General features: G+C 37.1%; 1 protein-coding gene across 1 annotated transcript in view; it reads left to right on the top strand.

Annotated features, from left to right (window-relative positions):
- Positions 1–24,095, top strand: part of CMPK1 (cytidine/uridine monophosphate kinase 1) — a 33,337-nt gene extending 9,242 nt beyond the window's left edge. Inside the window, exons 2-6 of the mRNA XM_082657292.1 lie at positions 16,313–16,459; positions 20,174–20,326; positions 21,576–21,652; positions 21,895–21,991; positions 23,016–24,095. Of these exons, the coding sequence (XP_082513418.1) occupies positions 16,313–16,459; positions 20,174–20,326; positions 21,576–21,652; positions 21,895–21,991; positions 23,016–23,057 (516 nt within the window). The 3' untranslated portion in view covers positions 23,058–24,095. The remainder of the gene's footprint in view (positions 1–16,312; positions 16,460–20,173; positions 20,327–21,575; positions 21,653–21,894; positions 21,992–23,015) is intronic.
- The last annotated feature ends 1,195 nt before the right edge of the window (positions 24,096–25,290 follow it).

The following is a 25,290-nucleotide window of genomic DNA, read 5'->3' as shown; positions in this document are numbered from 1 at the left end:
GGGATGGGGAAAGTCCCCAGGGCAGCCATAGCTCCAGCACTCTCTCGCTCTTCTGGATTTGTGCTTTCTTGATTTATCTGAATTTGAGTTACTCCTTTAATTTTTGGCCAGCTCAGTCATACATTAAAAAATAATAATAATAAAATTATATATTAATAAATATACAAATATTAGAGATTATGTATATGTATCCAACTACATGAGTGTGCTGTGCTGGGAGGGGTTCCTCTCTTTTTTTTAGTAAGTTTTATTTATTTATTTATTTATGGCTCTGTTGGGTCTTCGGCATGAAGGCTTTCTCCAGTTGCGGCAAGCAGGAGCTGCTCTTCATTGTGTTATGTGGGCTTCTCATTTCGGTGGTTTCTCTTGTTGCGGAGCACGGGCTCTAGGCTCACAGGCTTCAGTAGTTGTGGCACACAGGCTCAGTAGTTGTGGCTCGCAGGCTCTAGAGTGCAGGCTCAGTAGTTGTGGCGCACGGGCTTAGTTGCTCCGTGGCATGTGGGATCTTACTGGACCAGGGCTCGAACCCGTGTCCCCTGCATTGGCAGGGGAATTCTTAACCACTGCACCACCAGGGAAGTCCTGGGAGGAGTTTCTCTGAATGAATGTATATTTTCCACCCCCATCAAAATTAGACACCTCTACCTAGGTCTGCCCTAGCTCAGAACACCTCTTCAATGTCAGTTCTTCCCCTTATCCTTACTCCCATTGAAATCTACTTGATTTACATCCTTTGGATTAAAGTTTTAGTGATGGTAATCGATTAAACACCTAGTTAAGATGCTAATAGGAGAGGACTGTAGTCACGTGAAACCTCCGAAAGTCACATAGGAGTACAGTATTTTCATGGTTGTTCTTCTGAATTGAAATTGAGAGCATTTCAGAGAAACCACTCTAGTAGTGGGACTTTCAGACTAGATAAGAGAGAAAAGGTGGAGACGGGATAACCATCTTACTCTTTGTGTCATGTTAGCTTGATCACACTGACTCTTGCTAACCTTAAAGCTAGTACTTTTAGCCCAGTTGGCATATGAGAATGTATTTATTCTAACATTTCAGTTAAATTAAGGACATTTTTATAGACTGAACATGTGATAAGAGCATTTAGAACTTAATAGAGAACAGGTGTGACTGAACATACTGTTAGCTGACAGTTTCCTGCTGCTGGTGAACAAAGCTAACCAAACAGCACTTTGGTAAAGGAAGAAGCCCCAGTTATTACGTACCATTCTTAGAAACTTTCACTTTGAGGAACTGGATCCCCAAAAAACCACATGTTCCATGCTTGGTTTCCATCAGTTATCTCCAGAAGACCGGTAAGTTGGTTCCATTTATCATTAGGGTATATTCTATACCAACAATCAATTGAATATGCTTAGTTTGGGGCTCTACAAAAGACTGCTTCTTTGCTCACTTTGTGTTTGGAATTTCCATGATACATTAGTCATTGATGTTTGCCACTGAAAAGTTCTATGTGTTTAACGTATAAGACTTTAAGTATAATTAGGTAGATAATAACATGAATTTCTGTTCTCTTGGTGTCTACTGGGAGTAAAGAGACAGTCCAGAAGATGTTTTATTGATATTATGTAATTGGGAATTGACTTGATGGTTAATTTAGGTTTTTAAACTGGAAATTTTTATTTGCTACTTATTTAATGATTGTTGGGTGAGGCAAGTGGAAATGGAAATGGTGTCACAAGTGGAGAAAGGCAAGAACGAAGCAAACGAAGGATGGTCAGAATCTGGCTGAATGGTGGGTCAGATATGCCTGGCTCTGTGTGTGGATAAAGTTCCTGATCCTCTCTCCATGCTAGGATACAACAAAATGATAAAGTCCATGAACTTGGAGTCTCCTTTTCAATTTCCACCAGCAGATTCTGTCATGCGAAGGCCATAGTAGCTTGATGGCAAGACTCTGTATTTCCATGTCTGTCACCTAGGAATTACCTCAGAGGCCCACTGTGGAATAATCGTCACTGAGAGTCAGGAGACCTGAGTGCCAGTTTCCTGTCTGCTAACTAGCAAGTCAGCTTATCTCAGTTTCCCCTTTCATAAAATGAGAGGTATGGAAATAGGTGGTCTTGCCAGCCCTACAACAGTTCTGTATACTGAGACTTCATTGTTAGATAGTGTTGTAATCCTGTGTAGTCACATTCAAGAGGCATGTTAATCCAATCATTATGAATATGTGTATCTTCTTTGCCATTCTATGCTGTATGAATGGGAGCACCAAGGAATTGTATTTAATAAATTCCCACTGTATTTCATGTTTACATAGAACTTCAGAGTGATAACAAAGAAAGTGTAAAGGCAGGAAAAGGAGTAGTTTTTTGAAGTAGAACAATTGTGTGTGAATTTTTTTTAATTAAAAATATTTAAGAAATAGGACATTGGAGCCAACTTTCTTACAATATAGCATAGTAGTAGAAACAATGTAGACTTTGAAGTCAGTTGTTGGTTCACATCTCAGTCTAACACCTGTGGCTATGTTGCTTAACTTTTCTGATTCTGTTATCTTCATTTGTAAACTGATGATAATAATGACAATTTCACTAGATTGTTATAAAGATGAAACAGCATAATGCTTCTACAGTGTTCAGCACAGTACATGGCACTCAGTAAATTTGTAAAGGCTAGCATTATTTTAGAAAAGATCTACAGTGAAGAGATCAAAGAGTAATTTAGATTAAAGTAGTTTTGGGGAGCATTGTATTCCCATTGTTTACTACAGCATAAGGAAATGATTACCCACACTAATCAGTTTACAGATTTTTAAAAACCCAGGATGGTATTTTAGAGTCTATCAAACATGAAAGGTCTTTCTACTTAGAGAAAATGTTTGGAGTTAACTTAGATTTTAAAACCCTAGAAAGGGCAAGTGGATTTAAGGAAAAGTTTATAGTATACATGCTCTTTATGTTCAAAATAGGTTACTAGTTGCCAGATGGAGCTAATGACCTAATGACTGGATAAGTTTCATAAGTTAAGCCTGAATATGCACCTTAACTGTCCTGTTATTAAAAATATGCATACTTTTACTTTTGGTTACTTTTAAAAAAAAATATTTATTTAATTTATTTGGTTGCACTGGGTCTTAGTGCAGCTCATGGGCTCCTTAGTTGTGGCGTGTGAACTCTTGGTTGCGACATGCATGTAGGATCCAGTTCCCTGACCAGGGATTGAACCTGGGCCCCCTGCATGGGCTCCTTAGTTGTGGCATGTGAACTCTTGGTTGCGACATGCATGTAGGATCCAGTTCCCTGACCAGGGATTAAACCTGGGCCCCTGCATTGGGAGTGCAGAGTCTTAACCACTGCACCACCAGGGAGGTCCCACTTTTGGTTACTTTTTAATTATATAAGTAGTACACATACATTATAGAAAAATTAGAAAATACAGATGAGTAAAAAGAAGGGTGTAAAAATTACCAGTAATCTTACCATCCAGAGAAAACCACCATTAATCAATATTTTGGGACATATTTTTCCAGAGATTTTTTTTTTTTTTTAGTAGGCTCATACTCTGGAAACCTGATTTTTACTTATAATATCACAAACATATCACCATGTTAATTAATGTACTTTTACTACATAATCTATATGATATTGTACTCTGTAGATTACATATTTAATTAATTGATTCCTTGTTTTGGAAATTTTGTTTCTGACTTTTCAGAAGTTGTATTCTGTGTTTTTTTAAAAATACTTGGAGATATAATTTATATACCATACAACTCATCCATTTAAAGTGTAGAATTCAGGACTTCGCTGGTGGCACAGTGGTTAGGAATCTGCCTGCCAATGCAGGGGACACGGGCTCGAGCCCTGATCTCGGAAGATCCTACATGCTGCAGAGCAACTAAGCCTGTGCACCACAGCTACTGAGCCCGAGCTCTAGAGCCCGTGAGCCACAACTACTGAGACCCGTGTGCCACAACTACTGAAGCCCACGTGCCTAGAGCCCATGCTCCGCAACAGGAGAAGCCACCAGTGCGTGAGAAGCCCACGCACTGCAATGAAGAGTAGCCCCCACTTGCCACACTACAGGAAGCCCGCACTCAACAATGAAGACCCAACACAGCCAAAAATTAATAAATAAAATTATTAAAAAGAAATAAAATTTAAAAAGCATAGAATTCAGTGTTTTTGGTATATTACGTTATTAATTTTTTTAATTTTGGTAAAATATATCATGAAATTTACCATTTTAACCACTTTAAGTGTACAGTTCAGTGGCATTAATTGCATTTACAGTGTTGTGCGACCATCACCACGATTTCTAAAACGTTTTCATCACCCCAAACAAAAACTCTATTAGGCAATAATTTCCCATTCTTCCCTTCCCCCAGCTCTTAGTAACCTCTAATCTACTTTTTGCCTCTGAATTGCCTATTTTAGGTACTTCATGTAAGTGGAATCATACATTTGTCCTTTTTTTTTAATGGCTTATTTCACTTAGCATAATGTTTTCAGGGTTCATCCATGTTAGCATGTATCAAAACTTCATTCCTTTTTATGGCTGAATAATGTTTCATTGTATGTATTTATTACATTTTGTTTATCCATTCACCTGTTGTTGGATAAGGGCTGCTTCCACCTTTCCGCTATTGTGAGTAATGCTGCAATGAACACTGGCATACAAGGATCTGTTTGAGTCTTTTGGGTATAGAGCTGGGAGTGAGATTGCTGGATCATATAATAATTCTGACTTGTTGAGGAGCTGCCAAACTGTTTTCCACAGCAGCTGTACCATTTTACATTTCTGCCTGTGATATGTGGTTTCTTTATCCTCACCAACACTTATCATTTTATGTTTGTTTGTTTGATTATAACCACCCTACTAGGTGTGCAGTGGTATCGCATTGTGGTTTTGATTTGCGTTTCCTTAATGACTAATGCTGTGAGCATCTTTCTTGTCTCACGTGTCCTTTTTTTTTTTAAATAACCATCCTGAAGGGTGCACTGGCATCTCATTATGGTTTTGATTTGCATTTCCCTGATGACTAATGAGGAACTTTCCCATACTGGCCATCTGAATATCTTCTTTGGAGAAATGTCTGTTTGAATCCTTTGTCCTTTTTTTTTCCCCCCAGAATATTGCATTTAAAAAATTGTCTTTTGCAATTTTTAAAATTGGGTTATTTATCTTTTTATTGCTAAGTTGTAAAGTTTTAAAAATATATTTTTGGTACAAGTCCCTTATCCAGAAACATGATTTGTAAATATTTTCTCCCATCTTGTGGCTTGTCTTTTCATTTTCTTGGTAGTGTCCTTGGAAGCACAGAGGTTTTAAATTTTGATGAGGTCTCATATCTTGCACTTTAGAACATACAGTATGCTTTCTATTGCCTGTGGTGCAGAGATTAAAAGATTGATAAAGTGAGGCCAGAACTGTAAAAGAGGTATAACTGGTAAGTGTATTGTGCCTGGGACTGAGAGTTGAGGGTGGACGAGAGAGGAGATAGTGGTAGATGGAAAGGAAGAGTGGGAGCAACAGATTCTTGATACTTCCTTGACTGATTCCAGGGCATAATTGGGTCCAAGTTAAGTCAGGCTAGAGAGGTGGGAGAGGTTGTCCATTTTGCAAAATGGTTTTCAGCATTCTTCCTGTTGTGTAGTCGTGGCAGGAAAGAAAGCTTTCCATAAATATTTCCCATAAGCTTACCACTTTTTAGGACATTTCCTTTGTGTGAAGAAGTTAGATTCTAATCAAGAACCAGTAATCCCTTATATCCTGTTCTACATTATATAAATGGGTACAGTTGTCTATGGTCAACATTGAATCCCAGGCTGGGCTAGGATATGGCGGCTATACCATCAAAAATGTATATTCTTAGACTGACTTTAATTTTAGATTGAGAAAAATGTAATCATGAAGGTAAATTTTACACCAAAAAAGTTTGGAAACATATACTATTTTTTAAAGCCAAATATTGATTTTCCTCACACTTTGTCCTATTAGCACAGGTTGATGGACTAAAAATGAAGATGATTCTTTGTTGTCTAAGCTAGATTAATTTTCTCTTTTTAAAAAAAAGTCAGTTGAGAGTGGTTGGCACAATAAAGTTCTGAAAGTGCTCCAAGGGGTCATTCTGGAGACTAGAAGTAGTGTGGGTACATTGTCTGTCATGGAGGTGTCATTTCCAGAACATCTTGCTTATAATTTTGAACTCTAGTGTCTAGAGTAAGGCTTCACTGAAATATGTTTCCTTTTAAACTTTTGCTGCTGCGCCTTTTGGATCCTCTCAACTGAGTATGTCTCTAAATTTCCATCTGTTTTTAGGCTATAAAACTGGACTGCTTTCTGTCTCTTTCTATAACTCTTGACTTCATGCCCATGCAGTGTGTTTCAGTGTTGCTATATTATACTTTTGTTTCTCCTTTGTTTAAGGAATGGATCACTTTCCAGAGAAATTTTTATCTAAACATTTGACTTGATTTTTGCTGCTATTCTCTACAGTGATTTAGTTTTAAATTTTAAATAAGTTTGTGATTGTACAGGTACTGTTTTTCTTTTTTCTTGAACTTAGATAATGTTTTTTTTTACAGCATTCCATTACACACATTATTGATGGAATATATTCTTTTATTTATTTATTTATTTATTTATGGCTGTGTTGGGTCTTCGTTGCTGTGCGCAGGCTTCCTCTAGTTGCAGTGAGTGGGGGCTACTCTTTGTTGTGGTGTGCAGGTTTCTCATTGCGGTGGCTTCTCTTGTTGCAGAGCACGGGTTCTAGGCACGCAGGCTTCAGTAGTTGTGGATCGCAGGCTCAGTAGTTGTGGCTCACGGGCTCTAGAGCGCAGGCTCCGTAATTGTGGCACACGGGCTCCGCGGCATGTGGGATCTTCCTGGACCAGGGCTCGAACCCGTGTCCCCTGCATTGGCAGGCAGCTTCTTAACCACTGCGCCATCAGGGAAGCCCTTAGACAATGTTTTTTATGTAGGGATTTTTATTCCTAATGTGAGGCAGTTCATTTTGCTGTTCTCTTAGGATTTGATATTAATAAAACACTTAAATCAACAATCTTACTTTGTGATGCTATATAAAAAATAAATAAATTAAATTAAAATAAAAAAAAAACCAGTCTTTGTGATATTTGCCATTTAGAGATGTGTGGATAGAATATATGCTTTTTTTAAATTAAAATTTTAGTAAGTTTATATACATGTACATTGAGATTGAAACAATTCAGAAGTACGTAAGGTGAAAGTTCTCCTTAACCTTAGCCTACTCTTTTTTTTTTTTGGTTGCTTTGGGTCTTCATTGCTGCGCACGGGCTTTCTCTAGTTGCGGTGAGCAGGGGCTACTCTTCGTTGCGGTGCGCAGGCTTCTCATTGCAGTGGCTTCTCTTGTTGTGGAGCATGGGCTCTAGGCGCATGGGTTTCAGGAGTTGTGGCACACAGGCTCAGTAGTTGTAGATCGCGAGCTCTACAGCACAAGCTCTGTAGTGGCGCACGGGCTTAGTTGCTCTGCTGCATGTGGGATCTTCCCGGACCAGGGATGGAACCCGTGTCCCCTGCATTGGCAGGCGGATTCGTAACCACTGCGCCGCCAGGGAAGTCCCAGCCTACTCTCCTTATGTAATCACCTACCAACGTTTTTGTGTGTGGCTTTCTGGTCCTCTTATGATGTATTTATACACAGATAAAAATGCACGCACACAAACGTTGTCTATTGTTATTTTTTTGCTTAACAGTGTATCTTGGATAGCTTTCCATATCAGAACATGCAGATAGCTCAACTCCATTCATAATATATACAATAATCTATTTAACTATTCATATATTTGTGGACATTTAGATTTTCTGTTTACAGATGATGCTGACATAAACATTCATTACATATGTCTTTGTGCACATGTGCAACTATTTCAGTAGCACAGCTCCTAGAAATGGAATTACTGAGCCAAAGGGTATGCAAACTTAAATTTTGTTAGACTCTGCCAAATTGCCCTCTAAAAAGGCTGAACCAATTTACACTCCCACGAACTGTCAGGATGCTGGTTCTTCCCCACCCCCACCCTTGCCATAGCCAGATATGTCTTTATTTTAACCAATCTGATGGGTGAAAAATGAAATCACATTGCTTTAATTTGCATTTTCATGATTACCAGTAAGGTGGAGCATCTGTTGTTTTCTCTGAATTGTTTTTTCTTTGCCCATTTTTGTATTGAGCTATTTTCTTTGTTAGTAGGATCTCTTTGTATACAACGTATATTACCCTATCACCTTTGTATGGTGAAAATATTTTCTCCCAAGCTATTGCTTGTCATTTGGTTATATCTGTGATAAGTTTTTATTGTTCACATGGTCAAACATAAATCTTAGCTGTTTTGGTTCTTGTTTTGGAGTGTCTTTCTCTATCTCAAGATTATCTTCCCCTGGTACTATCCTAGGGTTGTTTTGTTTTTTGCTTATATTGTATTGTTTTAGAACTCTAATTTACCTGGAATTTAGTTTTGCATATGATATGATGCAAGAGTCTAATTTTTTTTCAGATGGGTAGCCAGTTGCATAGTATCATTTATTAAATAGTTCATCTTTTCCCCATTGATTTTTAGATGATGACTCTGTCACTTATTGAATTCCCATTTATACTTGGGTCTGTTTATGGACTCTGTTGAATTTCATTTTTCCGTTTGTCTATTTTTATACCAGTATCATGCTGTTTTAATTACTGTAGCTTTATGATATTTTATGCCACCTGGTAGGACACGTTCCCATTTGTAGTTGTTAATATTATTTTTGAATTTGGTCATTCTCTCACATTTACCCTTCCTGATAAACTTGAGAATCAACTCATCAAGTTTCATTAAAAAATAAATAATCCCAGGTGAAGTTTGATTGCGGATGCCATCAATTTATAGATTAATTTGTGGAAAATTTAAATATTTACAGTATCGAATGTTTCTATCCAGGAACATAGAATGCCTTCTTTTTATGATACTGATTTTAAGTGTTTCTAGTTTCTTCTTATAATTCTTATATACTAGTTTTAGATTTATCCCTAAATTTAAGTTTTTAGTACTGTTTTGTATAGGATTTTTTAAATTGAGGTACAATTGACTCGAATAGGATCTTTTAAAATGTATATTTTCTAATTAGCCATTGCTAATTGGTTGGAAGGCTGTTGATCTGTTTGTTTATAAGAAGATAGTAAGCATTCTTGTTCTCATAAGATTTTTAATGTACTCAAATACATCTGTGATGCCAGTTTTTGGAGCCTGTGTGTTTGAGGGTATTTTCATAGTGAATTGCATTTTCATGTATCATATTTTCCTTGTTCTATAGTTATTCTTTGACTTCACTCCTTTATTGCTATGTAATTAGTAGTTTAGCCACTGATTATCTTGGACTTTGCTCCAGGAATAGCCTATATGAGTTAGTCTAACTCCTCCCTGACCCGTCTGAGTGCTCTCATAGTAGGTCTTGAATCTAGCAGCGTAGACCGTGTTTTTAGGAGTATGTTCTTCACACTCCTAGTTTTAACAGCTAATAATGATATTTGGCTGTGGCTGATAGTGTAATGTAGTATAGATATGATTTCTGTTTTACAGATGAAGAAACTGAAGTCTAAAAAAGGTTAAATAAATTTCCTAGAGTCACACTGGATTGTGACAGAGTTTAGTTATAAAACCTTATCTCGGGCTTCCCTGGTGGCGCAGTGGTTGAGAGTCCGCCTGCCGATGCAGGGGACACGGGTTTGTGCCCTGGTCTGGGAAAATCCCACATGCCGCGTAGCGGCTGGGCCCATGAGCCATGGCTGCTGAGCTTGCGCATCCGGAGCCTGTGCTCCGCAACGGGAGAGGCCACAACAGTGAGAGGCCCGTGTACCGCAAAAAAAAAACAAACAAAAACCCTTATCTCACATTATTAGTTCAGTGTTCTGAGTATGTGACTTCATGCACGGTTCTTATGTTCTTCTGATCCTTGCTGAAGCCTCTGTGTTTCTCTAAATGCATTTCTCCATTTGTTTAATAATGTTGCAAGTGCTCAAATTTTATGTTTGCATATATTACTGAATTCAGTGTTTGGTATCCTTTGCACATTTTTCTCAAGTGTTGATTGGTAAATCCAAATAAATTCTAGTTCTTAAAGAGAACCCAAGCTGTTAAAATGTTGTGGTTATTTTGTAGTGAGGCTCTTTACAAATTGTATTCCCAAGTAGTTATATTTCTTAGGGTGACTTTCTTACTTTTGGTATTCCCTGGGTAAATGATATTCTCATTTTAATGTTACTTACCTTTTTTAAAAAAAATAAGTACAGTTGGTACTGTACTGCTTAGTGTTTAAGAAACCTCTCTTTCATAAAGTGAATAGAGGCTAGAGATGCATTTGAGTGGTTTGATGTATATCCTCTGAGTGTTCTCACAGGAATTGAATTAACTGTGAATTCTAGGCTCTTAGACCACCTGCAACAGCGTTTGTGTTGTAGTGATATGAGTGTGTTGCTTGTAGGCTCTGCAGTGACTATAAGAATTGATTATTTAGGGCTTCCCTGGTGGCGCAGTGGTTGAGAGTCCGCCTGCCAATGCAGGGGACATGGGTTCGTGCCCCGGTCCGGGAAGATCCCACATGCCACGGAGCGCCTGGGCCCGTGAGCCATGGCCGCTGAGCCTGCGCGTCCAGAGCCTGTGCTCCACAGTGGGAGAGGCCACAACAGTGAGAGAGGCCCGCATACCGCAAAAAAAAAAAAAAAAAAAAAAAAGAACTGATTATTTAATTAACAAGATGAGATGAGTGTTTCTTAAGATTAACAAGACCTCTGTACCTATCCATTAATGTTGGAAATTTTCAAATTATTGAGCTCCTGGAATCCCTGGAGGCTTCTGGGCCTCATCTTCATCTTTGACTATTTTCCATCCCTTTCTGTTATAGGGAATGTGCATTGATTCAGAATGGCTGAGATGAATTAAAAGAAGTAAAAATACTGGAAATGACCAACTGGAATGAAATTGGAGTGTGAAAATTCCAATTCACAGTTGCTATAGGGTCCATTTGGTATGTAGAACAGATGCCAAAATCCTCAATATTCTGAGAAGTCTTCTGCAAAATGTCAGAGGGATATTGAGGCCTTACACAAATGAGAAAACAGTCTATTTCATGGCTTCTAAATCACCCTTTCTTTAAGTTTTATTTATTGTTCTACCTTCTTGTCATTGCCTCTGAAGAATCACCTCTTCCCCAAGCAGACAGTGCTGGTAAAGACTGAATTCCTTAGGAAAAGTTAATGCAAATATGAAAAATTGACTTTATTAATTAATAGTAGGGCTCAAGTCACTGTAAATATGTAAGTCATTATTTCATCCTTTGTGAATATAACCTATTTATTTCCCCAAATTAGCACATTGCCTGGCACTTTATAGAGACTTAATAAATATTTATGGATTTAAAATAAGTTCCATGTATTGCCTGAATTAAGGTTTTCTTACGTGAAGAGCAAAACATTGAGGAAAATAAAATAGTGCTGTAATTGTCTGCAGTTGAATGGATTATATCCCTTCTCTTTTCTCCTTTGCAGGATATAAGCTTTTAAACTATCACTCTTTAATTAGAGAAAGAAATATGCTTCATGTTAATTTGGAGTCTGTCTGCTAAAGATTTTGCCTAGGAAAAGATTTAGCTTGGTTTATAACTTTCATAGTTTATAGTTAATATGTAGAATTGTGATTAAATAGGCATGGTCAAACGTGATGTACACATTTGGAAATACAATGAGGGCGGACTAAAAATGAGATTGGAAATCAGCTAGCAATTTAAGTCAGATATTCTATTTAACCTTTCTCCCACTGTCTTCTTTCCTTCCTATGCCTCCTTTCCTCCTTCCTTCCTCTTTTCCCTACCCCTTCCCTTTCTCTCTCTCTATCCACTCTCATTCCTCCCTCCTTCCCTTCCTCCCTTTCTTTCTTTCTTTCTTTCTAACCTCTGTAAAATGGTGATTATAAGAAAAATCCTTTTTCTAACCCTCTGTGGGTAAAACTGGAAGGAACCCTAAACAGTTCACCAATTTTAAGCATCTGGGCACTGTACAGCAGTTCTTAGAGTCAAAAGTAAGTTCTCCAAGACTGGCAGGTAATGTTACTGGAAAGTGCTTATCAGACATCTCAAAGTAATCAGAAAAAGTTCTGTTGGAAATGCCTTTTGAAATAAATGATAGCCTTACATGAAGTGTTGCTGGGATGCTGTAAGCTCTAAAGACATTGTTTGCAACAGTGCCAAACTGGTGAGTCTGGATGGCTCCGGATAGCATTTCCAGGTGTTATGCTGAAGGTGCCTTGTTCACAGTACATAATCAGAACTAGATTTTTAAGGTTCACTCATCTTACAGGGAATGCAAAGTAACTTAGTCTTAGATGCTTCATAGATGTGTCAGCTATTTAAAGGACCAATAGTTTTAATTCAGTTGCTTTAAAAATATATTTGTTTCTGCTATCTCTGCTGTGTTCCCTCTATGTAGCTCAAGGCTCAGTAGCAGTCCAATGGCACTTTCTAATTGCCCTACTCACAGGAGGAGGTGCCTGGCATGTGGTTCTCCTCTGCCCCCAAGGACTTGCCATTTACGCATCATTTGTACCTTGAACTCTTTTTTTTGCTATTGTTTTGATTCTTTTTGTTGTTGTTTTTATTCACATAGAACGACATTACCTAAATTTAGAAAGGAAGAAAGAGAATTGCTAAGAAGGGAGAGAAGTTATCAAGATGATTTGAGATTTGATACCGTAAAATTGTCAACATTTGCTTAGTTGTAGTAACAGAGTGCTGTTCTGTACTTGTTGAGAGTATGGTGCATTTCTCCTCCCTCCAAATCTTAGTGTCTAATTCACAGAAGTTATTGAGTTGTTTTTCAGCTTCTTAAAGGAGAAAATGAAAGTAAAAAAATTTAGACGTTTACTCTAAATGAATTGAATTTATACATTTGTCACTAGAAAACTACTATTTTTAGCTGAATAGTGGCTTGTAATTGTAGCTATTATAGTTTATAGTGTTTATAATTTGCTGTGGTTTAAATGTTGGTCTTAAGACTGTAATTAGTGACCCACTAGATTTTAATTGCTAGGAAATTTCAGAGAATGTGAAAAAGTTTGGGTTAAGCCTGGGAAATATCCATTCTTGCTTTCCTCAAAATTGGCATCAGTGACTATTTAATGACAGCAGAATGCTTTGAAAACATGCTCTTTAAAGTCTAGCTATAATTAAATACCATAATAACTAGTGTGTAAGTGATAGTTGCTTTTTTGTTGTAGAAACTCTGTGGTAAGTGGAAAGCTTCAGCAAAATCCTTAAGAAAAATATAGTATAAAAAAGTAACTGGTAAATAGAGGATTTCAAAAAATGGAATGTGGATGAGAAATAGAGACATATATAGATTTGACATGATTATATTTATTTAAATTCCTTATCTCCTTGGATTTGCAGATAAGGTTGTTTTCTGTGTAATTTTTAAAAAACATATCATTTGTACACTTCTACAATTTACAACTAGTCTCTCTTTTAAAAAAGTGATATGCCAAAACCCATTGTAATGTAATGTAAGCTTGCAGATTTGAGCTCTTCAACGTCAGGAAACAAACAGTGTGTGTACTAATTTCTAAATTACTAGCTGGGTTTCTAAATGTATATGTTGTTCATACAGCCAAGGCAGTCTGTACAGAGCAATCTGTATTGTTGGTGTTTCCCTGAGCGTTTGCCATTGTTTAGCACTGTTTGTCTCTGCATTTATTCAATATTACCATATGCTATAATCTCTAGACCAGATGAGAGCATCCAGCAAGCATAGACTTCCAAGCAGGAGCCAGAGTAAGCAGTGGAAAATGAAGCTGCTGTAAAATTTTGTGGACAGCCGTTGCAAAATGCTTTCTGAAAATTGTACATAGTAAATGGGAAAGTAGGTCACATCTCGTTTTTTATAAAGTCTTTTCCATATCCATACCCGTCTTTCAAAAATTTATACTTGGTGATAAAAGTAGGCATTTAAAAATGGTGTGGTGTGAAAATAATTTTAAAATAACAATTTAAATAATTAAGTACTTTTGTATTTATTTCCATTTTCTGTAAATGATGGGAGTGTTTTTAAAAGCCTGTTACAACAACTAAATACACTTTTGATCATTTCTTTTCATGCAAGGAGCTATTGTATGCCTAAGAGAGACATGAGTGATATTATGGTTTTTGTTTATTCTCCTCAAACTTTATATCCAATTTTAGTCAGCAAATAAACTATTTAGTTTGTTTTTCTTTGCTGACTACCTTATTGTTGGCTCACTTTAGTAATAAACAAGAACAAGTTTAGCCAGCAATTTTTAGAGATAGAAAAGGAGTAAAGAATGGCTTCTGCAATCTTAAAAAAAAAAAAAAGAGAGAGAGAGAAAACTCACTGTAGCCTCAGTAATTGAGAGAGTTAAGTTTTGTAAAATGTGCAATTGAAACATTCTATTCTGGAAGGAGGGGTGGGAGTGTGGGCTGCCTCAAATTTTAACATTGAAATTAAAGATAAAATTTAAGTTATCAAATATTTATGGTACACTTACTATGAATGAGATAAAAACCCATTTAGGGAATCTTAAAAATTTGGGACTAGATGATTGCTGTAATTGAACATTGAATATAGATCTCAGTATTCTGATATTTGAGAGTAAAAATAATCTATTTTATTATTATGGAAATTATTATTATGAAAATAGATTTTATAGTTCTTTTGATTTAATAAAAGGGAACATGCTAGTTCATGTGGAGGAAGAAGCTTTTCAGTATTCATAATTGTCTCTTAGATCTGTATTGTTTTCTCATTCCAACCACGGGGAAATGACAGAATAACACTATAGCATCTTATGTGACTTAGTTCAACTATTATCCTATACCCTGACCTAATACATCATTTGTAAATCCTTAATAATGACTATCACAATTGTAATACTACTATACTCCTGACCTTTCACAGTGTATTCATATCTTTTATCTCACTTAAGTCCTTTGATTGGTCTCTCTGTCAAAACCTTTAAAGCCGGACTTCCCTGGTGGCACAGTGGTCAAGAATCCGCCTGCCAACGCAGGGGACACGAGTTCGAGCCCTGATCCGGGAAGATCCCACATGCTGCGGAGCAACTAAGCCCATGCACCGCAACTGCTGAGCCTGTGCTCTAGAGCCCATGAGCCACAACTACTGAGCCTGCGTGCCACAACTACTTAAGCCTGTGCACTCTGGGGCCCGTGCTCTGCAGCAGAGAGAAGCCACTGCAGTGAGAAGCCCACACACTGCAACAAAGAGTAGCCCCCACTCGTCACAACTAGAGAAAGCCCACGCACAGCCATGAAGACTCAACACAGCCAAAAATAAATAAATAAATTTATTTTTTAAAAAACCCCAAAACCTTTAAAGTGAATACATATATATGCACACATGCACACACACGCATGTATGTAATAATACAAAAATGGTGTGTATATATAATATAAAAATGCTTCCAGGTTATTTAAGATAAGTATCTTCATGATGGCAAGGAGGTAATTGATGGCTTTTATCTCCTGCTGCCTGTCAGGCTCTTTGGTAGGCATTTTATATAAATACATTATCTCATTTAATCATCACCACTGAATTATAAAATAGGTATCTATATTCCCATTTTACAGATGAGACCTCTCTAGTCACAACTAGAGAGGTGGGAAATGGACTTTTGAGAGTTGTAAAGAAGATGCTGGTTTAGATGGAGAGACAGTGATATTCTAAGACACTATTTGATTATGTGTCCACTCTCCAGAGTGGTCAGGAAAGCTAATTTCATGGAGGGGTAGGACTTGTACTGTTTACTGAGAAAGGGAACAAAACAGAAGAATGGGGTTTGTGTAAGTGCTGATGAGTTCAATTTAGATGTGTTGAGTTTAAGGAAGGGAGGATCTTATAGAAGGTGGGTACAGCCAACTGTGGTAAGATTTTGGGGGGTTTTGCCTTGAATTATGTAGATTTTTGTTAGACATTTCTTTGAACATTATTAATAACATTTAAACTTTGTGTTTGTGAAGGAATATGATGAGCTGTTAATGCCTTGAATGGTTAAATAAGTTCCGGGTTGATTGCATGATTTGTGAACATTATAGCTACCATACGCTACATAGATTAAGGATATTTTTTAAGCAAACTGGATTGTATGAAATCTCTCTTCAATTTTTCTTTATTATTTATTTATTATATAAGCAGAGCTTGTTTATTATAGAAAAATTAGAATATAAAAGTTACCATGAAGGGAAACAAACAGTAGTCCTAACCCTGGGTTGAATGTATTTTGATCTTTTTCCTATGTGTTTGTTCTTTCAGAAATATGGCTACACACACCTTTCTGCAGGAGAGCTTCTTCGTGATGAAAGGAAGAACCCAGATTCACAGTATGGTGAACTCATTGAAAAGTACATTAAAGATGGAAAGATTGTGCCAGTTGAGATAACCATCAGTTTGTTGAGGAGGGTAAGGAGTGTGAATGCCAACCAGTTAAAACCACCAAGGAACTGAGAAATGAAATCTGCCTTCCCTTTGAGTAATGAAAAAAATCAGAGTATTGAATTTCTTGATTGTGGAGGGTGGTCATGGTGTTTGAGAATGGCAGAACTGGAAATTCCACTTTCACCTGGGAAGAAATTGGACAGTAGGAAACATTCTCTACCTTGGTCTAGGATCATACAACTGAACATTCATATGTGTACACTTGACCCTTCCCAGCGTGCAGACAATCCATCCTCCTTCCATTTCTATTTCTTTTTCCTCCTTTCCCATTTCCGTTTTCTTCCAGACTTTGTCACTCCCTCCCTCTTTCTTTCCCTCCCTCTCTCCCTCCCATGACCCTCCCATTGTTGCCATTCTCTCAGTCTTGATGTTTCCTTTTCTGGTGCATGCATCACCATCTTCAATGTGAAATGCTGAGACTAACAGCTATCAAACTAAAATAGGTCCCATCTAAAAACAGATACCTTGCATTTACATGATAACTCTCCACTATAGATTCTCAAGATTATAGTCATTAATAGATATTTTCACATACAAGAAACGTGAAGGAGAAATGGAAGAGTGGGCACAGCAAGAAATAGTTGAAGCCCAATGGAAAAGAGATACATGAGCTTCTGATTGGAACCAGAGAAACTTGAAGAGTGGCTCATTCACACACATTCTTAACTCTTGTTTCAGAGATTGGAATGCTTCCATTCAGAGTAACTAAATCCTCTCTCCTTGTTCTCTGGATTTAATGCCCTTTCTCCACTTTTATGCTTAATTGTGAAAGAATAGTCTACATTTTTTACTTTTTCATTTTCTACTCTTCAGCTCCTTGCACTAAGACTCTATTTCCATCTTCATTGAAACTATTCTTGCTGATGTTACCAGTGATCTCTGTCAAATCTAGGGGATATTTTCAGTCCTTTTTCTTGTAGCCTTTAACTTCCTGTCTTTTTGAAACTCGTTCCTCCTTTGTTCTCTGTAACACCATTTCTCTTGATTCTCTTCCTCCTTCAGTGACTGCTGTTTCTTAAATCTCCTTTGATAACTCTTCTTCTGCAAGTTTCTTAAACCATGATGCTTCTCGGGGTTTCATCCTTGGTCCTCCTCTTATTTTATACATTTCTTGCTGGATGTTAGCCATGTCCAAGGTTTACACTGTGCTAATGATCCCAGAATCTATCTATAACTCTAGCACAAATCTCTTTTTCTGAACTCCAGACCTATATTTCTTCTTTCTTTTTTTGGCTGCACTCCGCCTCTTGGAGGATCTTGGTTCCCTGACCAAGGATCGAACCTGCACCACCAGCAGTGAAAGCACAGAGTCCTAACCACTGGACTGCCAGGGAATTCCCCAGACCTATATTTCTAACTAACTATTAGGCATCCATCTGAATGTCTCACAAGTATCTCAAAATCAACATGTCCGAGTCTGACTGTATCATCTAAAATGTGATCACCCTTTATTTCCTATCCTGGTTAATGGTTCTACCATCTACCGAGCTGCCCAAGCCAGAAATCTGGGAGCTATCCTATATTTTCCACCTCTTCCTCAATTTCCCAAATCCACTCAGTGAGAAGATCTTTTCAATTACCTTTCTCTTTATCCTCTTCTATTTATTGATAGTTTTTTTCTCCTCTATTAGTACTATCATCTTAGTTCAGACCCTCTTTTTGTCTTTTTTTAAAAAAATAATATTGGGAAGAATGCAGACATTATGTTGGAAGATCAATCACTGAAATATATTTTTCATTTTTTACTTATTTATATTTTGGCTGCGTTGACTCCTCGTTGCTGTGTGCGGGCTTTCTCTAGTTGCGGTGAGCAGGGGCTGCTCTTCGTTGTGGTGTGTGGGCTTCCCATTGCAAGCCCGTGCCCTTGTTGTGGAGCACGGGCTCTAGGCATGCAGGCTTCAGTAGTTGTGGCTCGCAGGCTCAGTAGTTGCGGTGCATGGGCTTAGTTGCTCCGCGGTATGTGAGATCTTCCTGGACTGGGGATCGAACCCGTGTCCCCTGCATTGGCAGGTGGATCCTTAACCACTGCACCACCAGGGAAGTCCCAAGATCCTCTTTTTTTCTTATTTGGACCATCACTAGAGCCTTATCATTAGTCTTTTGCCTTTAATCCATCTTTGTCCCCTTCTAATCCATCCTTCATGGTACAGTCAGTGATTTTTTTTTCTAAAGGTGATGGGAGCATGTTCTTCTACTACTTAAAATTTCTCAGTGATCCTGTATTGCTTGCAGAATAAAAACCAAATCCTTAGTGTGGTATAACAAGTTCTTCATTAATTTTGGCCCTACCTACTTTCTAGTCATTTCTCCTTCCACTCTCTACACGCATCCTAAGGTTCACCTCTACCAGCTTATTTCAGATTCATCAAAGCTGTTATGCTTCTTCATTTCTGAGCCTTTAACATCCAGCTGACACCATCTGGAGTACCTTGATCCCTGTCTGCCTGCCATTTCATTATTCAGAATTCAGCTCCTCTGCCACCTCTTTGGTAAAGCTCTTCCTGGCAGTTTCCCAGGTAGTTTGTGCTTGCTTCTTCGTTTTATCACAGCATCCTTGCATACCTCAGTATAGAACTTAGCACGTTTACTTACACATATTTGTTACGCACTGGACCGTGAGCCCGCCAGGGGCCGTGACCTTGCTCTTCATGTTCCCTGATGGTAGGCCTTGAATGAGTGTATGTGGAGTGAGTAGAATATTGATGTACCCCTTCAGATATCTTCTACTACCATAATTGTGATAGAAATGCTATAGCAGGAGTCCAAAAGCATTCTGAAATTTTGTGGATATTGGAGAAGCTAGATGCTGGGTTAAAGCCAACCCTCAGATAAAGGAATTAGGGGTCCTGACAACCATTGTTCTTCTTGAGGAACCAGGAAAGTTTGAGCACTGAGGGAACTGGATGTCGGTTTGCTTTAGAGTAGAGGCTCCTCTGGAGTTTGTTGAAGGCATGCATCTGTGCTTACCTCATGGTGATTGATAGCGGTAAGGATTTGGAGATTCGAGATCTGCATCTCCCAGTCACATATTTCCACATTCTACCTAAATTCAGACTTTGGAAGAGGATGGTGAAATGTGCAATTCTTGCTGTCTTTCTGAATGTATTGTTTCCTTTGCTACCTGTGTTTTGGTGTGGCCAGTGGCATTTAGGTTTAAATTAGCTTCAGTTTAAAAAAAAAAAAGAGTATTGACTCCTACACTAATAATTAATGCTAGCAATCTCTTTATATATCCAAAGCTTTTTGCAGTTGGACTTGAATTATTGCAGAGAATCTGAGTACCTATAGAAGCAGCATACTTCCTACCATAGCAAAATGACCTGGGACGAGGAAAGGGAAGGCAAGATAAGGGAGTCTATTGACTGGAGCAAAGATACTGGTTAATGCTTATTTTTCTCTTTTTGCTGTTTATAACTTCGTGAAAATAATATATGCTTAACTGTAGAAAATTTTAAAACTACAGAAAAAAATTGTGTGTGTGTATAAAATGGGGGATACATAACCATAACTCTACCAGTTTGAGGCAAACATGTTATTTCCTTTAAGTCTTTTTTTTCCTATGCACCCTCCATGCTTATGATTTAAAGAATAATAATAAAACACACCCATATAGCTACCACTCTGCTTAAGAAATTGCATTAATGTAGTGTTGAACTTAAATCTTCCCTTTTTCATTAGGAAATGGATCAGACGATGGCGGCCAATGCTCAGAAGAATAAATTCTTGATTGATGGGTTTCCAAGAAATCAAGACAACCTTCAAGGTTGGAACAAGACCATGGATGGGAAGGCTGATGTATCTTTCGTTTTGTTTTTTGACTGTAACAATGAGGTAATGAAAATCTTTATCTGCCTATATGGGCTTTAAACAGCTGATGGTCAACTATTAGAGAAAAAGAAAGTGATTTGTTTCACTTATATTTACATTTTATGTTGACAGCAGTATTTTTTGAATTGGTAAGTTGGATGCACAGAACAGCACTGTCTTAAGCTATTTGGCATCAGCAATATTGTGGGCCTAAAACTTGCTTTATTTTCAAAATAACAAGAATTTGTGTTTTGCGTTAAGAATTGACTCATACCATGTTAGGTAATGAAGCTGCATTGTTACTTCTTGAGTAGGCACTATTATCAGAGAGTATCTTGCCTTAGGATGTCGTTTACTGGAAAAGAAACACACATTTCTGGGAAGTTGGGAAAACTTTCTACTTTAAAGAAACATGTATGATAGCCTGATTTGTCTTCTAAGAGTGAAATGAAAAAAAGCAGGAAAGCAGTCTTTTTCTTTCTGGTACTTCTAATAACATACCCAGACATACTTTTGAATAACTAAATGAATTTCTCGGTATCTTTTTTTTTTTTCCCGGAATCATTTAATTAAAAGGCCTGACTCTGTATGACAGCTGTAATATAAACTTTATTAAATTAATGCCAACGGCCTGAAAGAATAAGAATCAGCAGTACTGCCTTGAAGGAAGTTGACTATTCTTAGGTTGAATTGCAAATGTGCCTGTGGTGGAGAGACTTGCTGCAGCCTTTGAGTTGTTTTAAAATGTAACTCTCTTTTTCCAACCCCCAAAAATATGTTTTCACTTATTCTTCAGAGTTAATTTTAGAATGTTACCACAGCTTTATAACTAAGGAATGTTTATTCACGATTAACAAGGGATGCTTTATTCAAATGCAAATATGTTAACTCTTAAATATTTGGATATTTATGGAATTATCAAAAAGTAAGCAAAAATGGAACAAAGTTTGACGCATGTAATTCATACCTAATAAGTTAATAATAGATGGAACCATACACATAGAGATCATCTCTTTATTGCGGTTTGAAAAAAAATACACAGGAAAAACTGAGTCATGAATGAATTCTTATTATGCTCTGTACTTATTTAACCTAGTTTATATAAATTGAACCACATGTTTCAACTTTGCATGTTGATTAATGAATTAAACACATTGGGTTTAATGCAGGGTTTTGTTGGTAATCTCTTCGAACTTTCTTCTCTTTTCAGGTTTAAAAGACTGGCAAATTCATATCTTTTTAAAAATAACTTATTATATATTTCTCTTTTTAGATCTGTATTGAACGATGTCTTGAGAGGGGAAAGAGTAGTGGTAGAAGTGATGACAACAGAGAGAGCTTGGAAAAGAGGTACTTTGCAGTTTTTACACATTGCCACCACGTCTCAGTTTGGAACTTGAGTAACAGATTAAACACGTGCCCCATTTTGGACCAGAAAAAGAAAATGTCATGCTTAAATATGTGGAATGGCTTGTCTAAAAAGCTGATAAGGGAGGGAGCCAACTGGGTTTTATTCTGTATTGTCCCCCGATCTGTCCTAAACAGGGGAGAGAAGTATGCTTAGAACTTCGCAATATTTGCTTCTGTTGCAGAATTCAAACCTATCTTCAGTCAACAAAGCCAATTATTGACTTATATGAAGAAATGGGGAAAGTCAAGAAAATAGATGCTTCTAAATCTGTTGATGAAGTGAGTATCCCTAGGCTGCCTAATAGTAAAGTAACAATGTGATTTGGGGCAGGGAGGGGAGCAATATGCAGGAGAAAAAGAAATACCATGACAGATTAGTTTGCTTTTCAAAACACTGGAGACTGAATGAAAAGCTAGGCTTTTTCTTCTTTTTTTAAATTAAAGTATGTATATTTTATCAATTTACAATATTGTGTTAGTTTCAGGTGTACTTCTTTTTGAATAGAGTCTAAAATGGGTTTTACAATGTCAGACTTGTTCTTTGTAAAAAGTGGGTGGTGTATTAATTCCAAACCTCTTTTCTCAAGCACTGGAAAATTGGCATTTTCAGAACTGTGATTTGGACCATGATCATTTTTTAAAAATCTGTAACATGAATAGCAAATCATCTAGCTGAAGAGCCCCCGGTTTCTTTCATCTCTTCCATCACAGAGCATGTAGCTCCAGAGGTACAGGGTTTCCACGACCCAATGCTTGGGTTGCCTCTTCCTTCATGAATCTTGGGTCTCTGTACTGTGGTTTGTGGACTCTCAGTGCCCAGCCGCTACTAGTGTCTCTTAAATTCACCTAATCTTTCCCTGATTCCCTGAATCATCTTCCCCTGGACCTTTTTTTATCATGTAGTCATTTTTGGTTTTTTATCCACGGTCCCTTCCTGTAGAGGTGAGGTAATACAGAAGACTTAGTGTTTTAGAATCAGAACTAGGAAGACAAGCCACTTCAGTTTACTTTTACTTTTTATAATATTGGTAGCCTATCAAGAAGTTTGTTTTGTCCTAAAAGCACTAGTAAAATTGAAGCAACATGTTCATAGTTTTATATTGAAGCAACACGTTCATAATTATTTACGGTATTGTACTACTGTCTAAAGTAAAATAGATGAAACTAAGAAATTATAATGTGTTTTTTTTAATAATCCATTTTGAAAATTCATGTAAAATTGACTTTTAACAGGAACTTAGCCATATGGTGTTTTAACAATATTTGCCTTTTAAATTATTATTATTATCCTTTTCCTTTACAGGTTTTTGATGAAGTTGTGAAGATTTTTGACAAAGAAGGCTAACTCTAAACCTGAAAGCATCCTTGAAATCAGGCTTGAATATTGCTTTGATAGCTGCTATCACAACCCCTTTTTAAGGCAATTTTAATCTTTCATAATTACATCTCAATTAATGGCTGGAAAGTATGTAGTAAGACAAATTAAATTTTTTATCTTCATCTTTTTTTTTTTGGTCACAGGAGTAGACAGTGAATTCGAGTCTAACTTCATCTTAGCTATGGTGCTCACAAAACAAAGAAGGGTGTTAGCTAGTTCTTTGTTTTTATTCAAAAAGAATATCCCTTTTATAGTTTGTGCCTCCTGTGAGCAAAACTTTTTAGTATGTGCGTATATCCCTTAAGTAATTACAACATGTTTGGATTAGGGAGTCCCCACGTCTTCTTTCTCTTGCAGGATTTAAATTTCCAACCTGTTAAGTGAATCTATGGACCAAATTCTAAGGAACTTTTTGTGTAGTGAGTTCTTGGACAGTGTGTTTGGTAAACAAAGTCATGAAATGAATTCCTAGAAGTATTTTAGTATTTATCAAATAGCTGACCATTTCCTATAGAAAAGTAAGAAAACTTAAGCTTTGTTTTACTACAGTTTGTACAGAGTTGTTTGCAGGGCATAGTCTTTGCTTCCAGGGGTTGGGATGGGGGCACTGGGGTTTCAGAGCCTGGTGGAATTGTCAGTTTTATTCTGACATAAATCTGAGGGTAAGGGGCAAGGATCACATCTAATGACATGTGTTCCTTTTGCTCTATTATATAATGTTATTAATGATTAAACTGATCTTAACAAAATTCCTAGTAGTGGAACCTTGAAATGCATGTACTTAGTAGATTTATGGTAAAATGATTTGGTTAGTGTTTTAGTAAAACTTCAAAGCTTTTTTTGTTTTCTAGACTAAGCATAGGGTTAGTACAAAGCAGAAGAAATCTAATGGTTAAATTTCCCATTTGTATTTTATTTTCTTGAATACTTTTTTTCGTAGTTGTTTAAGAAGATTTAAAAATTGCACTTTGGTCAGAAAAATAATAAATTTATCTTACAAATGTTTGATTCCCTTCCTGGCTACTTTTATTCAGTAAATTCTTTTCTTGGCATCATGTTGAAGTATTAAAAGGTACAGAATTCTTAAAAAAGTATAGAGTCCAAAGGAATTTTCTCTTACATTCATTCTTCCTTTAAAAATCTCTGGAAATATTTTCTCCTTACCTTTTTCTGCCATCACTAATGCAAAGTGGTATCCAAGGTTCTTAATGTGAGATTTATTAAAATTTTTCTCATTTTCAGCACTTATACTGTTTGGTATACAGGGTTAAACTGGGCAAGGAATTTTGATTTTGTATAATTACATTTTATATTTAAATCATTGGGAAGGGCTTCCCTGGTGGCGCAGTGGTTGAGAGTCCGCCTGCCGGTGCAGGGGACGCGGGTTCGTGCCCCGGTCCGGGAAGATCCCACATGCCACGGAGCGGCTGGGCCCGTGAGCCGTGGCCGCTGAGCCTGCGCGTCCGGAGCCTGTGCTCAGCAAACGGGAGAGGCCACAACAGTGAGAGGCCCGCGTACCGCAAAAAAAAAAAAAAAAAAAAAAAAAAAATCATTGGGAATAGTGAGGACAATTTATGGATGTTCTTAAATTGTAATAGATTTATTTATTTCTGTGTGTGTTATGAAATTCACTTATTAGTGATGAATTTTCAACATACTTGCCATAGAAAACAAAGTATCCATAAGTACTGTAACATATTAGCCACTAAAATCTGTGTTAAGATTATCTTGGTTTCTTGGAAGAGATTGTAATGAATTCTTATCTAGTGATTTAATCTAGCCAATACTGAGGGATTTTACTGGTAGTGGTAGTTCAATCAAACAGCTGTAGTATGAAGCAAGAGTAAAGACTAAGATTTTGAGAACATTCCTGCTCACATAAGTGAAGAAATCCATTGGATGGGGATCTAAATATCTATATTTATATTGTGAAGGCAAACTTAAGGTTTTTAAGAAGACTGCTGAGACTAGGCGCTTTGCTTCCTTTCATCACATATCTTTCTGTGGCATTTGAGAGCAAAAACCCAGAAACATAGTAATTGCTAAATTACGAGGCTTTCCTTTTTGTTTGCTTTTTAAGTAGAAAAACATGTTGGCAATATTGAGTTTAGGAGTTGATTGAGTTACATCTGACTTCACTAGTTTTGGTCATTTCATTTATTAAAGATACAGTCATCAGTGAGTTTTTGACTTTAAAGAC

The sequence above is a fragment of the Grampus griseus genome (genome assembly GCF_964374135.1).
Source record: "Grampus griseus genome assembly, chromosome: 1".
NCBI lineage: Eukaryota > Metazoa > Chordata > Mammalia > Artiodactyla > Delphinidae > Grampus > Grampus griseus.
This window is presented reverse-complemented; position numbering and strand designations above follow the sequence as displayed.